Source organism: Phodopus roborovskii, unplaced genomic scaffold (genome assembly GCF_943737965.1).
Source record: "Phodopus roborovskii unplaced genomic scaffold, PHOROB, whole genome shotgun sequence".
NCBI lineage: Eukaryota > Metazoa > Chordata > Mammalia > Rodentia > Cricetidae > Phodopus > Phodopus roborovskii.
Window position 1 is genome coordinate 13,362,429 of NW_026125295.1, and position 15,723 is coordinate 13,378,151.

Sequence of the window (15,723 nt, forward strand, 5' to 3'; positions counted from 1 at the left end):
TGTTCTGGAAAAAAGGAATGTAGGGGTGGGGGTAGGGAAAGGAATAAAGGAAAAAGAAGACAACCCCGGAAGCTGGAGAGATGACTGGTTAAGAGTAAAGTACTTGGAGAGGACCCAAGATCGGTTCCCAGCACCCACGTGGCTACTCACAAGCACCTGTAACCCCAGCTCCAGTACCCCTGTTCTCCGCAAAACAAGTTCATGCTCTGTAAACTGATCATCTGGTGTGCAGTCATTGCCTCAGCAGCAGCAGAACACTAACTCAAGTGCAGCCTCCCCTTGCAGTCACTTCCCAAACCCCCTCTCCCAGGAGCGAGAAAATGCCCGCTATACTTCTCTGTAACCAAGAAACTAATAATAATAATGGGGTCTGTCCTAACAGTGCACCCCCTGGTGTGCCGCCACATTTCTGGGGTGGCCTTCGGCGATGGGGAGTATACAGCTCCAAAAGTGGCAATTCCTGTGCTAGCGAGGTGCCAGCTATGGGTCTCAGAGTGGACCCACAGGTTCGGCTGTGTGCAGGCGCAGCATCCCGAAGCTCGGTCTCCTAGTGACCGTGGTGAGCACTGACTCCATCGTCCTGGTCCCGGAGACTGCGCAGCGCGAGCACCCCCGCGGCCCCTCCCCTGGGCGCGCGCGCGACCCGGGCGCCATGGCGGCGGCAGTGACGGCGGCGGCAACCGTGCAGCGGCCTGAGGCTGAGACGGCCGAGGAGGAGGCCTCAAACCCGCAGTGGCCGCTGCCGCCAGAGCATCGCCCCTCCGTGCCAGGGACCCGACCAGGCGATGGTGAGGAGGCACCGGTGCGGCCACTGTGCAAGCCACGGGGCATCTGTTCCCGTGCCTACTTCTTGGTGCTGATGGTGTTCGTGCACCTGTACCTGGGCAATGTACTGGCACTGCTGCTCTTCGTCCACTACAGCAACGGGGATGAGAGCACAGACCCCAGACCTCAGCGCCGCGAGCAGAGCCCCAAGTCAGTGCCAACCTTGGGTCCCCTCACTCGGCTGGAGGGCATCAAGGTAAGAACACCTTCTCCCCGTGCTGCGCTGCGCTCAGGGCATTGCCTAGCCAAGCTGGGCCGGACCCGTGGCTCAGCTGTGGGCCCCCACGCCACTCCATGCATCACTGTGTGCGGGTCACGCGCGTGCCTACTTACTTTCCCACTGTGGCGCCCTGACACGGGACTTTTCTTGAGCAGTGCGGCCTGGCACACCAGCTGTCCTCTATACTTTTCCTTTAGGTGGGGTATGAGCGGAAAGTCCAGCTGGTCGCAGGCAGGGATCACTTCATTCGAACCCTCAGCCTCAAGCCATTGCTCTTTGGTAAGTCTGCAGAACACTTCTGGAAAGGCCCAGGGGCTGCAGTGTCCACCCTGAGGCTTCTTTTGACCATGTGTTTTATATTTTGAACATTTTGAACACGGCTGCTTTGTGGAAGTGATTTTTGCATTCCGAGGGTCACTGGAATATAGCTCCCTTCTCTGTAACAGAAGGACAGAGGTGCCTTTTCCACACTCCCCTTCCAGCACCACCCCCGCAGCAGATTCTTCTGTCATAGGCTGGGACCCTGAGACAAGTGTCCAACCAGTTTATTGAAATTATCTTTGGATAGTCTATGCTACTAATCTGTCACATTCCAGAATCGAGCAGAGTGGGAGACTGATAAGCAGGTGCCAGCCGATCTGAGGGCCTCTGGGGAAAGGGGAGGGGGAAATCATTCTTAAAGCTGATCCTGTGGTCTGTTGAGAATCATGCTGTCTAGAGTGGAGTAAACGGATACCCTCAATCCACCCCTTCCCCCGCAAGCCAGTCCCAGCTTCTTGCTTCCAATATTTGAGATTCTTAGGATTCTTGTCTTTCATCCTTCATGGGCAGAGCCCTTCAGGGTGACCCTGTTTAGCAGTATCACACACAGCTCCTGCTTTCAGAGCTCTTAGGAAATGATAGGCTTTGAATGTAATCTCATTTAATGTGACACAAAGCTGTGAAGACCCCACAGGCCTCCAAAGACTACGAATGTCAACAAGGTGAGGGCAGCACAGGCATGGACCTTGCCAAGGTTAAATTTGTGCAGCCCTAGCTGGACAGTGGACACCTTTCATACCAGCACCCAGGAGGCAGAGGCAGGTGGATCTCTGAGTTTGAAGCCAGCCTGGTCTACAGAGCTAGTGCCAGGACAGCCAGGGCTACACAGAGAAACCCTGTCTCAAAAAAGCAAAAACAAACAAACAAACAAACAGATCTCTGGGCTGGGGATGTGTGGGGAAATGATGGCTCAGCAGATAAAGGTGCTTGCCACCCAGCCTGACAATCTAAATTCAGTCCCTGGGACCCACATGGTGAAATGGAAGAACCCATTCACACAAATAAATAAATGTAATCTTATCTTACGTGTTCTTCATCATAGAGCCAAGAAGGCTCTGCCTGGTGTTACAGATAGCTATAAATAATAATGTCACATGTATGCCATTGTGAGAAGGGCTGTTCAGGGTGTGAGCTGTTATTATCAATATTACTGCTGAATAACACTGAAGACCATGTAAGGTCATAATGCAGACATTAGAAACAGCTTTTTTAATTGTTATTGTTGTTTATTTTTTTGTTTTGCTTTTTGTTTTTCAAGACAGGGTTTCTCTGTATTGCTTTGGAGCTTGTCCTGGAACTCACTCTGTAGACCAGGCTGGCCTTGAACTCACAGAGATCCTCCTGCCTCTGCCTCCTGAGTTAAAAAAAGCTTTTTCTGAAACTGACATTCAAATGAGGAGGGAGCAGGGAAAACAATGAACTGGGTGAGAGGCAGGTGCATCAGGTTAAGTGAGTACAGCACAGGCAGAATTGAATTTTCCCGGGGCTGAAACTCTTAGCAGGGTAATAACAAATGGGCCTCTGTGGAGAAATAATTGAGCAGAGACATGCAGGACAGGTAAGAGGCAGTCTGTGGGTTGTCAGGGAAGGGAGATCCAGGCCTGGGAACACACAGTTGGGTTTCCTTTCATTAGCCACCCAGTCTGAATATATCTAATTCAAGTCTGTTTGCATAGGTGAGCCACAAGGCTAGAGTCCTCTTCATTTGGTGCTTGTCCTACGAAGATAATTAAAGACCCAGATTTGAAATCCCCAAGAGTAAACTACAAGAAATAGAAGAGATGTGAGGGCAGTAAATGGCTCAGGTCCCTGTTTCTGCTGAAACTGTCAAACGATACAGTTAATGGACTTGGCGATGTGCTAACTCCTGAACTTGGGAGGAAGAGGCAGGAGGATCCTGAATTTGAGTCTATGCCTTGGCTTCCAGAATGTTATGGTGTTAGATGACCCAAAGAAGGTCTCATCCCAGCAAGGAGCAATGTGTGTGCCAGGCTCCTGTTCTTGCCTGCCCATTGGTCTGATGTCCACTGTTATCCTCAAGAGGTAGACAGAGCTGAGGAGGGTGGGCCTGCTGTGAACCCTGTCCCCTCCGTCCCCTGCTCTTAGCTCCCAACCTGTGATATACCAGATGCCCAAGGGATGTGAAATGGGAGGAGCTGCCTCCATCTCCTGGGAGGAAAATCTGTCAGTACAGAGAAACATCCACGCAACCTTCAATTGCTTTTCATCCTGCTTTTATTTTACTTATTTATATCTACTCCTGATATGATATGTAGCCCAGGCATGTACTTAGAACTTACTATGTAGCCCAGATTGGCCCCAAACTCAGGATCCCTCCTGCCTCTTTCTCCCAAGTTCAGGAGTAACAGGCCTGTATGTTCATGTCCTGTCTCTCTCTTTAGGGAGCATTTCCTTTTCCTGTCTTTGGTCCTAGAGACAGTTGGCAAGTGAGACCAAGGTGACTAAAGGCCTGTCTAAGCATTAGAAAAGTAGACATGGCTGGAGTCAGTGTTCCCAAAAGATCTGGAACATTGGGGGTCAGCTGCTCTGTGAGTTGAGAAATAAACTGAACCTTTGACATTGTTTTGAGACAGGGGAAGCCTGACTGTCCCAGAGCTTGTTACATAGCCCAGACTGGCCTCATGCGTCTGCCTCCAGAGTTCCCGGATTAAAAGTGTGTGCCACCATGCCCTTCTGATAAAGAACCACTCTACATTCTAACTCACTGTCACCTCCTTGGGGATATTTCTGTTCTCTTCAAAGATTTCATTTTATCTTATGTATACGAGTGCTTTATCTGCATATGTGTCTTGATGACAGAAGAGGTTTCCAGAATGGACTATGGATGGTCATGAGCATCCATGTGGGTGCTGGGAATTAAACTCAGGACCTTAACCTCTGAGCCATCTTTCCAGACCTGGGGTTTGTTTTGTTTTTGATTTTAGGATAGACTCTCACACTGTAGCTCAGGCTGCTCCAGAACTCACTGTGAACTCATGATAATCCTTCTTCTTGCTTTTCCCTTCCAAAAGCTGGGATTTCAGGCATGACCCCCCACATCTGGCATGTTTATACATGTGCATATGTGTACATGCACACATGTATACAGAAGTCAACACTACATGTCAATTTGTATTTATTATTGTTATATGTGTGTATGAATATGAATGCAGGCATGTATGCCAGAACACACCTGAGGAGATCTGAAGACAGCTTTCAGGAGTCATCTCTCTCCTGCTAACCTGGGTCCCACGTATTGAACTCAGGCCATCAGGCTTCTGTGGCAAGTACCATGTCACTAAACTTGTGACTCACTGATGAGGCTAGACTGGCTGGCCACTGGGCAACTAGGGTCATGCCTGCTTAGACTTTAACTTGGGTGCTGGAGAGCTGAACTCCGGTCCTCTAAGCTGCGCTTGGTTTGCAACCCTTTAACCCCAGAACTTTGGAGGCAGAGACAGGTGGATCTCTGTGAGTTCCAGGCCAGCCTGAGCTGTTCCAGACAGGATCTTACTGTCTCAAAACAAGCAAACAAATAAACAAAAGTTCTTTTTTGTTTGTTTTGTTATGTTTTGTTTTTTTGAGACAGGGTTTCTCTTTGTAGCTTTGGAGCCTGTCCTGGAATTCACAGATTCACCTGCCTCTGTCTCCCTAGTGCTGGGGTTAAAGGTGTGTGCCATCACTGCCCAGCACATTGCAGAATTTCTAGCTCCTATTCTTGGCACTGGTGATGGTGTTACTCATAGACAAACAGCTAGCTGCAGAGTTTGAAGGCCTCAGCTCTAGGCATTAACTGTAGTTACCAACAGGTGGCCCCCTACACCTTCAGCTAACACTTTCTTTATATGGAAGGAGCTTGCATACTCATGTGACATCCAGGTTCAGCAATGTCACACTGTTAGCATCAACTCCGGTGAGGGCAGAGAACTCAAACTCAACAATTCCAATCTTGAGTCACAGTGCCCTCGGCCAGAGTTGTATGCTGTACCATTCTGCCCTCACTGCAGAATAGATCATGGAACTAATTGACAAGCTAGGTTGATCTCTAGGGTTGTCACCCCATCCCCTCCACTTAGCTAATTAAGGTCTTCCTGTCTGATGCTCTGCCCTGGGAATCAGGCTCCTAGGGATGCATTCTCCGTAGAGAAATTTTGTTTTTTTGGGATCTCACAAAGCCCAGAAACTCTTTATGTAGCCAAGAGTGACTTTGAACTCCTGATCTCCTGCCTCTATATTTCAAGTGCTGGCTTGGCAGGAATCCACCACCAGTCCCAGCTTGTTATTGTTTGTTTCTATTGATGTTCTAGCATGATTGTAAAGAAAAGTACTTTTTATTCTAATCAGGCATAGAATCTGGGTGTCTCTCGTACATGTGTCATTGTTCGCTCCCATGTGTATAAGGTGTAAAGGGGGCTACACAAAGTCACAGAACCCATGTAAAAGTGAGGCCCACTAGGACACACCTGTAATTCCAGTCTTCCTCTGACAAGATAAGGGATGGAGACAGGAGAATTCTGGAAGCCTGTAGGACCCCTAGCCTATTGTATATGCAATAACAAACAACTAAAAAAGAGGTCTATCTCAGACAAGGCAGAAGGCAAGGACAAATGCCTGAATTTGTCCTCTGTGCTCTGACCTCCATATTCACACACATCCACTATTACACAAACACACACTCTTCCCCTCACACTCACACATATAACACATAGAGGGTGCCACACATCAGAACTCTCCAAAGTCACTGATACACACGTACACATGTCCAAGGACCCCTTGGATGAGCCTGCAAGTCACAGATCCTATGCTTCTAAGCTGCAAGAGGTGTATGGGGTGGGGCACAACTCCACCTCCTACCTTTGAGCCCCCCCTTTCTTAGACAGCTGTCTGCTGTAGGGGGTCTCTCCCCAACCTGAGTCTTGGTCTCTTGAAGATTGATTAGAAAGGTGTGGTTTGACCATGACATTGAGTATGGTGGAGACTTAGGGTACTCTGGGTGGGAGCTCTTGACCTCTGCTGTGACACACATTGTAGCTCACAGGGACGTCTCTATGCAAAATAATTGGTCAGGAAAAACCACAGCAGGCTATGATGGGCACACAGCTGGCTTACAAGACCTGTCACTGGCTGCAACCTGGTAATGGCCCTGTGGTGTGGGACAAACAGGGTGATCAAGTGGGGCCTCTCAAGCTCCTAGCACTGCCTTGTAGCAAGGAATACTCTGTGGTTGCTGGGCAACAACACTCTGGTCACCTAGCAACAGCTCCGCAGCCTGGCTTTCTGCTTGGGCCACGTCTCACACCTCAGCCCTGCCCCCCTCATCTCCAGCCTCCTCCTGCTAACTCAGACTCCAGCCTTCCAGTGCACCTCCCCCACAAGCTTCTTAATCTTCCCCCATCCAGAGAGGGCTGAGGTGGGGCTTACACCCTGGATCTTGACCTCCAACCCAGAAGTAGCAAGCGGCACTCCCCAGCCCCCCACCCCCGCTCCTCCCCGCCCTTCCCGAAAGCCCTTTAGACACTGCAGCCTCTGGCCAGGGCAGGAGCTGGCATAGCACACAGAATTCTTGCCTTTGAGCTCTGAAAGAATCTATTCTCACTGCTACTGACAATCCAGAGGCTCTGGCTCTGGGAGGGGCTGTCTCTGCCCAGAGGGAACGGAGGAAATGCTGTTCAGAGGTGAAGTTAGGCTGGGATAGAACAATCAGCTTTGTGACCTTTGGCTTCATCTCTTGCCAGCATCCCTTGGGCAGACAGAGCTGCCATGTTTCCACTGGAAAGGAGCCCTGGTCTCCATTTTGACATGGACTGCCTCTTGTCCTGTTTTGATTTTCAAGAGACTTTGATAGTTTGTGATTATGGACCAAGCAAGAACCCAGACCCCGAGCGCAGACCCCATCAGTGACCTCTGACCTGTGCCAGCTCCCCCAGGGTACTTGCTTACCTCTGCTAGGAACACTGACAAAAACAAACCTTCATTTCCTCTTCCCCTCAGCACCCAATACTAACAGGTGGCCAAGAGTCAAGAGCTGGGCTTCCAGAGCAGGCCCTATCTGGGGGCACCATATTTCCCCACTCTCTCCACCTAGGAGACGATGCCCTTCTTGTCAAGCCACATAGGGGCAAAGAGGGATTAGAGGAAGACTCACCAAGCATTGGGATGGAATCCCTTGGACAAGTTGGGGTGACAGATAATCTGCTACTGAACAACTTGGCTACTATGGCATGATGCAGAAAGTAGGTCAGATCCATCTCCGGGTGTCCTATGTACATGTAACAGAGTCATAGCTGGGCCCCAGGTGCCTTGTCACTATCCAGTACCACCAATGTCAACAGAAGCCAGAGCCCTCTCTCTTATCAATCCCCCCACCCTGGTATTGATGAGCTGAGGTTAGGGTTTTTTTTTTTTTTTTGCTGTTGTTTTGTTTTTTCAAGACAGGGTCTCTCTGTGTAGCTCTGGCTGTCCTGGAACTCCCTGTGTAAGCCAGGCTGGCCTCGAAATCACAGCCATCCACCTGCCCCTGCTGACGGAGTGCTGGGATTAAAGGCATGTGTCATCACCAGGCCTGGCTTCTAACATGAGTGAAGAAACTCAAGAGCTGTAAGCAATGCTTAGAGCACCTTTGACAGAGCCATCAGCTGTGGTCATCCGTAAAAATGGCTGCCATCCTTGCTGTCGGGCCAGTTTCCTCCTTGCCTGTGACTGCTTCGTCATGCTAGAACTATGACAGAGAGAAATGGCAAGTGACTGCAGACAGCACTACAGCCCTGTTCTTTGCTGACTTCTTGTCTCTCAAGGAATTCTTTCCTTAAAATGAAAGGCTGTGGAAGGCAAACTTCTGCCCTGGAAGTACCTGGGCCGTGAGCTGTGGGCAGTCCACAGAGGAGGCTCAGGTCCAGCTCTTTCAGGCACCTGTCAGCTAACAGTCTTTACTAGAAGCATAGAGGACTGGTGCATGCTAAGTGATTGCAGTGAATGAATTCCCAGTATTGGGTAACTCAGCCTTTAGCATACATATAACAAGCACTTGTGCAGGAGAACAAGGGTAAAGGCCTTGGAGCCACCTAAAGCAGTGGTTCTCAACATGTGGACCATGACCCTTTACAAGCATTAGAAATATCAGATACTTATTATTCACAACAGTAGCAAAATTACAAAGCCCGGCGGCAGAGTGAGTTCCATGACGAGCTCCAAAGATACACAGAGAATCCCTGTCTCAAAACAAAACCAAAAATCAATCACTTTATGGTTGGGGGTCATCAAGACATGAGGGACAACATTAGCAAGGTTGAGAACCACTGCCCTAGCGTGTTGGATTGAACAATGCTGAAAGGAAAACTGAAAGCAAGAAGCAGTCACTGTCTCTGACCTTTAAAATAAAAACCCAGCCAGGTTTGGTGGCACACACTTTTAGTCCCAGCACTTGAGAGACAGAGACAGGCATCTACGAGTCTGAGATCATCCTGGTCTACATAGCAAGTTCCAAGTCATCGAGAGCTATATAGTATGACCACGTCTCAAAAAGACCAACTCCCCCTTGTATATATACACATAGGAAGAAGCCAAATTAAGCCTGGTGATGCACACCTGTAACCCTAACACTTAGGAGGTTAAGGCTGAAGGATCAGGAGTTCAAGGACATCCTTGGCTACACAGCAAGTTGGCGGTCATCCTGGACTCTGGGACATTGTCTGAAGCAATAGCAACAACAACAACAAGCTGTCTGAACTCATGTCCGGGCAACAGGAACATGGCTGAATGCACTGAAAACAGTGAACTTTTGGAAAATATGGGACCTGCTGTGATGCCACTCTAGAAAATAGTAACTAAACTGAAATCAGTCAGCACACCAGGAATGCTTCCTCCTTCTGTGGCCATGTCACTCACCGGAAGACTGAAGGACTTGAAAGATTGAGACATCCCTAGCCTACAGTACATTTATATTTAAGAAGAAGAAGAAGGGAAAAAAAAAAAAAAAAAAAAAGGTCAACCCTTTGCTATTCAATTCACCCCGTGGCTTTCAGGTTTCATGTTGAGGTAAATGAATGTTCTCTATCTTAGCCTCAGCTCACTCCTATGAGTCCCCCCCACCCCTTGAAAATGTATGTTGTTACCAATGAGACAGGACAAGAGACCCCCCTCATCTCAAACACTGCAAAATCCTTGCAGGACAACTCAACCTTAGTTTACAGTCCTGCAAGGCACACAACCTCTTAATCCCAGCACCCTGGAGGCAGAGGCAGGCAGATCTCTGTGAGTTTGAGGCCAGCTTGGTCTACACAGCAAGTTCCAGACCAACTAGGACTACACAGTAAGAACACAGTTCTTAAAAAATCATCAAGTTGGGCAGTGGTGGCACATGCCTTTAATCCCAGCACTCGGGTGGCAGAGGCAGGTGGATCTCTGTGAGTTCGAGGCCATCCTAGTCTACAGAGCAAGTTCCAGGACAGCTAGTGCTGTTACACAGAGAAACCCAGTCTCAAAAAACAAAACAAAATCAGAATTCTAGATGGATGTAAATGGATATGTAAAGTCCCCTAGCTCTGATGGCCACCAAGGGACAAAAAAATACTCAAAAATCTTGTGGGGTTCTTGGTGCCTCGTACTTCAACTGAGTCATCAGCATTACCCACCCCCTCTTCTGGCAGAGATCCCGGGCTTCCTGAGTGATGAGGAGTGCCGGCTCATCATCCACCTGGCACAGATGAAAGGGTTACAGCGGAGTCAGATCCTGCCCACAGAAGAGTATGAGGAGGCCATGGGCACCATGCAGCTCAGCCAGCTGGACCTTTTCCAGCTGTTGGACCAGAACCATGATGGCCGCCTGCAGCTCCGAGAGGTTAGGATCCCAGGTCTGAACACATACTGGAGAGGGCACCAAGAATTACCTTTCCGGTTGTCATGCCACTGGTGTAGGTTAACCCTGGCCGCTGCTGCAGTCACATGCGACCCCAGGCTTGCTTGGGTATGCTCAGTCCCAGAGTCACTTACTGCCCTAGAGACTGAGGGTGACCAGAAAATCCCTTTGTGGCTAGGCGTTTACCACTGTTTTCTAGCAGTGTATCTTCTGTGTTCTGGGTCCCTCTCTCCCACATCTCATGATGATGGAGAAGTTCTGAAGGACCCATCAGCTTGCAAGTCTGTCCCCCTGCCACGCCTCACACTTCTGAGGGAAAACCCTGGCAGGATGAGACACTGAACCTGTTTTGCCTGAGGTTCCCGGTAGTTAGGTCCCAGCAGGATGCTCTCTTCCTTCCTGTCCTGCTCGGTAACCAGGCCTTTGCCTTCTCCCACCCTCACCTGGAGTATCTGAGGGGACGCAGGCCTATTCTTATTCTGCCTCTAAGCAGTCAACCATGCTTCCTGAAGGCCACAATGCCAGCAGGTCTGGGAGTGGATGTGGCCCTCAGGCATGTGTACCTCCTTTCTGACTTCCTTCATAGATGTCACAAATGACTTCTGCTCCCTTCACTTCTGCACGATATCCTTCATGCCCTGTCATTGAAGCCTTTAGCTCTACAGCAAGACTTGTACCTTATTTTGGTGATCCCTTTGGAAACCCTTCACTGAAGGAACCTTTTATGCTTTAGGTCCTAGCCCAGACTCGCCTAGGAAATGGGCGGTGGATGACTCCAGAGAACATTCAAGAGATGTACTCTGCGATCAAGGCAGACCCTGATGGTGATGGTGAGCTCACACTCTCCACAGTTCTGTGCTTGTGAGCTGTGTCCTCCCAGAAGCTTGCTGGAAAGCTTGGGCCCTTCCCATGCAGCCGGAAGCTTTCCACACCCTGCTTTTAAAAAAAGTGGGCAGATACAGGGAGGTGAGGGCCCAGCTTTGCCTTAAGCCCTGGGAAGCACGTGGACAGCCAGACCTCCCTGCCATCCTCCTTGGTGGCAGTCTATGTGACAGACTCCTGGAGATCATTTTGGCTGTATCAGGCAGAGTCTAGTGAACCTAGGGTGAAAAATTTAGCTGGGACTTGTGGCTGGAGGTCCCTTTAATATGATGTCAAGCTCACCACCCTCACCTTTAGTGGAGTCTGGGGCAAAGGGTGGAAGCTGTCTCCCTTGAGTTGTCAGAATCACAGCAAAGCCTCCAGCTCTCTCAGAGTGAGCCCTGAATGAGGTACCACACCCGCTTAGTGGGTTAGGGACAGAGGAGTCTGTTCTCATCCGGGGGTGGGTCAGGAGTTCTTTGCTAGGATGACTGGTATTGTAGCAGGAAGGCTGGCCAACAGGGTTCCACCCAGGATGGTACTTGAAGGAACCTCTGGGAACTAATCCTGCTTCCACACCACAGTGTGGAAGGTCCTGGAGGACACCCAGCACAGGCCGTCCTCTCCATCTCCATGCCCTCTGTAGGTTGGAATATCACTCTCACACTCCTACAGGGCAGGCCGCAGAGCCTAGGGCCGTCCTGGTCATGTAGCTGGTGTCTCATGGAGATCCTGTGCTGGTTCTCTAATATGGGTTGGGCTTCTTCCTTTTCGGGACCAAAACAAGGCTTAAACAGAAAACAAACTTCTCTGGGTCTTCCCTCAGGGCCCGATGTGACAGAAACCAGGTTCATCTGACCCGAGTCCAGGTGGGGACAAGTGCACATGGTCCCCAGTGCCTGAGGCCAGGGGCTGCTGCTACCTTTGGGGTAGGTAGGGAGGTGCTGCCTGCCGCTGTGCGCGCTCCCCATGGGCCTGGCAGGTCCTGATGAGCATACCCTGTGCAGGCGTGCTGAGTCTACAGGAGTTTTCCAACATGGACCTTCGGGATTTCCACAAGTACATGAGGAGCCATAAGGCGGAATCCAATGAGCTGGTGAGGAACAGCCACCACACTTGGCTCCACCAGGGTGAGGGCGCTCATCACGTCATGCGTGCCATCCGCCAGAGGTGAGTAAATACCTCAGATCATCCCTCTGAGGGATGAAGTATTTGGGATTCAATTCCATTTGTTAGAACAGGAATTCAACGTACTGAGAAACAGTTGACTAATGAAGGTGTATTAGCCCTCATGGGCAAAGAACTAGTATTAGAAATAAATCAAATATATCAAATGTTTATTTTCCATTATTTAGGAAAACAAGGAGTTATTTCTGCTCAGAGAAGCCTCCATTCTTGAACAGACAGGCTTCATAGGCTGGGCTGGGGCCTCACACAGTGAAACTGTCTCAAAAAGCCCAGAAAGATGAGGCTAAGGTGGTTGATCAAGTGCTTGCCTAGCACACAAAAAGTCAAATTTGATCACAGCACTGCTTAAAACTAGGCATTGCTGTGCATATCTACAATCTCAGCATTTAGAAGAGGAAGGCAGGAGTATCAGGAGGTTAAGATTGTTCTAGGCTCCAGAGTTCCAAAACTAGGCTATATCAGACCACATCTAAAAAACAGCAGGAAGAAACAAAAATTAAAAGCAGAGGTTTTGAATGAACGAATTTGTTCCAGCGAGGAGAGTTGAGACTCTGACTTAATAGCTATCTTATTTTCCCTTTTAATTGGATATCTCTATGTCTGGCAACCAGGGATGTAAAGAGATCATTGCTGCCACTACTACCACCACAGGCCCTTTGGTGTGTGTGTGTGTGTGTGGTGTGTGTGTGTGTGGTGTGTGAGTGTGTGTGTGGTGTGTGAGTGTATGTGTGTGTGTGGTGTGTGAATGTGTGTGTGGTGTGTGTGTGCGCGTGTGTGTGGTGTGTGTGTGTGGTGAGTGTGTGTGTGTGGTAAGTGTGTGTGGTGTGTGTGTGTGGTGTGTGTCTGTGTGGTGAGTGTGTGTGTGTGGTGTGTTTGTGTGTGTGTGGTGTGTGTGAGTGTGTGTGTGTGGTATGTGTGTGGTGTGTGTGTGTGTGGTGTGTGTGTGGTGTGTGTGTGGTGAGTGTGTGTGTATGTGTGTGGTGTGTGTGAGTGTGTGGTGTGTGTGTGTGGTGTGTGTGTGGTGTGTGTGCGTGCGTGCGTGTGTGGTGTGTGTGTGTGTGTGTGTGTCCGTGTGTGTCCCAGACTCACCTTGCACTTTCTATCTAGCCGAGGATCACCTTGAACTACTGATCTTCCTGCTTCCAGCTCCTAAATACTGGGGTTACCATCATACACCTCATCCAGTTTATGTGTTTATGTGGTGCTGGGATGGAACTCAAAGTCTTGTACACACTAGGCAAGCTACAATTAAACTACATTCCTAGCTCAGCCTCCCTGTTCTTAGAAGGCAAGTCTAGTCCGGCTTATGAGACTTCCAGGGGAGGTGAGCAGGGGTAAAGCTTGTGGCTGGCCCAGGGACCACCTTGGTCAGCTCCTTAAGCTGACCAACCATCTTGACTGAATGCCTGCTGCCTATCAGGGTGCTGCGCCTCACTCGCCTTTCACCAGAGATTGTGGAGCTCAGTGAGCCACTGCAGGTTGTACGATATGGTGAGGGAGGCCACTATCATGCCCATGTGGACAGCGGACCTGTATATCCAGAGACCATCTGCTCCCATACCAAGCTTGTAGCCAATGAGTCTGTACCCTTCGAGACCTCCTGTCGGCAAGTACCTCCCACCTGGGGGTTGGCTTCAGTTCCCAGACTGGGTACTTTGAGGGTGCAGGAATAGTCTGGTAGGGGCCAAGAATACACTGGGTCTCCCTGGTCAGCCTCCAAGTCTCTCCTTCACTATTTATGGAGTAGCAGGAAATGTGCGGTCACATGCGAACAGTCCCAGATACCCACAGGTCCTGAAACTTGCCCTCATAAACATGGGTCTTGACCCCGCTGGGGATCTGAGCCTTACTTCCACAGTGGTACCCTCTTGCCTGCACGAAGTTGCGGTTTCATGGGGCTGCTCTGGCTCAGTCCTTCCAGAGCATGTTATCCATGCTTCTACAAGCTACCTTTCCCAGCCAGGTCTTTGGTCAAGGTCACATAACTTACCTCAGTACACCTGTCGACTCGGCCACACAAGAAGAGTGTCTCTAGTTAAAGGGCTAGACATGTCTTGGTCATCCTAGCCTGACCCTGCGGCCCCTGAGTCACCCTGCCCTGCCCGCAAGTGGGAATGCCCACGGTTGGGAATCCGCTCAGCAGCTCAGCAGCTCAGCAGCCCCTCCCCCTGCCTTACAGCTACATGACCGTGCTGTTCTATTTGAACAACGTCACCGGTGGGGGCGAGACTGTCTTCCCTGTAGCAGACAACAGGACCTATGATGAAATGGTAAGGGCCAACGGGCTATTACTTTTGTGGGTTGGCAGGCCCTTGGGCAAGTGTACACACACCCTTCCAGACCTGGGAATGCCTGCCTTCCCTTTAGCCAGCTTTGGCTGCCTGACTGTTCAATGGCAGGCAGTCCGAAAAACATCATCACCCTGTTGCCCACAGAGTCTAATTCAGGATGATGTTGATCTCCGAGACACTCGAAGGCACTGTGACAAGGGGAACCTTCGTGTCAAGCCCCAACAAGGAACTGCGGTCTTTTGGTACAACTACCTGCCTGACGGGCAAGGTGAGGGCGTATGGCCAGGCTTCTCTGAGGGAACTTACCTCTCTCTTCTGCCACCTGAGGGCTGGTTCTGGCCTCCTGCCATAACCAGTGATTTCCTTAGGCCACAGTGCAGCCTCTTGGGGTATTCCATCCATTTTCCTCATGCAACAGCCCTTCTTTACTCTGGGGCTAGGGAAATTCTCTCACAACCCAGGCTGGGAAGAGCTGTGGACAGTCTAAGCAACAAGGAAGCCGGGCAAAGGGCCAGTATATTGACCATGCCTTAATGGGTGAGAAGCCAAGTCCTTCCATGGGGATTAGGTGTTTGCACAGTTCAGGAGGGTCCAAGCTAGGGTTCCCTCCAATGTGTCCCTTTGCTCATGCCACCTTCTTCCCCTAGGTTGGGTGGGTGAAGTGGACGACTACTCCTTGCATGGAGGCTGCCTGGTTACCCGTGGCACCAAATGGATCGCTAACAACTGGATCAATGTGGACCCTAGCCGGGCGCGGCAAGCTTTGTTCCAGCAGGAGATGGCTCGTCTGGCACGGGAAGGCGGCGCCGACTCACAGCCTGAGTGGGCTTTGGACAGGGCCTACAGCGATGCCCGCGTAGAGCTTTGACGCGAGGCCCAGATGCAAGTCAGCAGCTGCCCAACGTCAAAGACCCTGCAGGGCCTCTGTTCTACTGCAGACTAAAGTTCTGGCCGATCGTGCCCTGCCCCTCCTTGCCTGCAGCCGCGATGAAAGGCGCAGTTCCTGCATTCACGTTATTTATTGGTGTACAGCCCCCATGCTGTTCCATCAAATAAAACAACAGGGCTTCGAGCCAGGCGCAGGCCAGCAAAGCGCCCGCACGGGGGAGGGGAGCGCCGCCGCTCTGCCCGCCAGCTTCGCGGAAGGGGGTGGGGCGGCTCCC

General features: G+C 50.5%; 2 protein-coding genes across 3 annotated transcripts in view; one reads left to right on the forward strand and one right to left on the reverse strand.

Moving 5' to 3' along the window:
• The window catches only part of Impdh2 (inosine monophosphate dehydrogenase 2), a 134,829-nt gene that overhangs the window by 100,760 nt on the left and 18,346 nt on the right, over positions 1-15,723 (reverse strand). The gene's annotated exons all lie outside the window — the stretch shown is intronic.
• On the forward strand, positions 515-15,632 carry P4htm (prolyl 4-hydroxylase, transmembrane). Its single transcript, XM_051204048.1, is given in 10 exon segments — positions 515-1,021; positions 1,243-1,324; positions 10,012-10,202; positions 10,954-11,050; positions 12,089-12,251; positions 13,690-13,930; positions 14,305-14,433; positions 14,435-14,539; positions 14,705-14,828; positions 15,208-15,632. Coding segments are annotated over 10 exon segments (1,722 nt in total). The 5' UTR covers positions 515-652; the 3' UTR covers positions 15,429-15,632.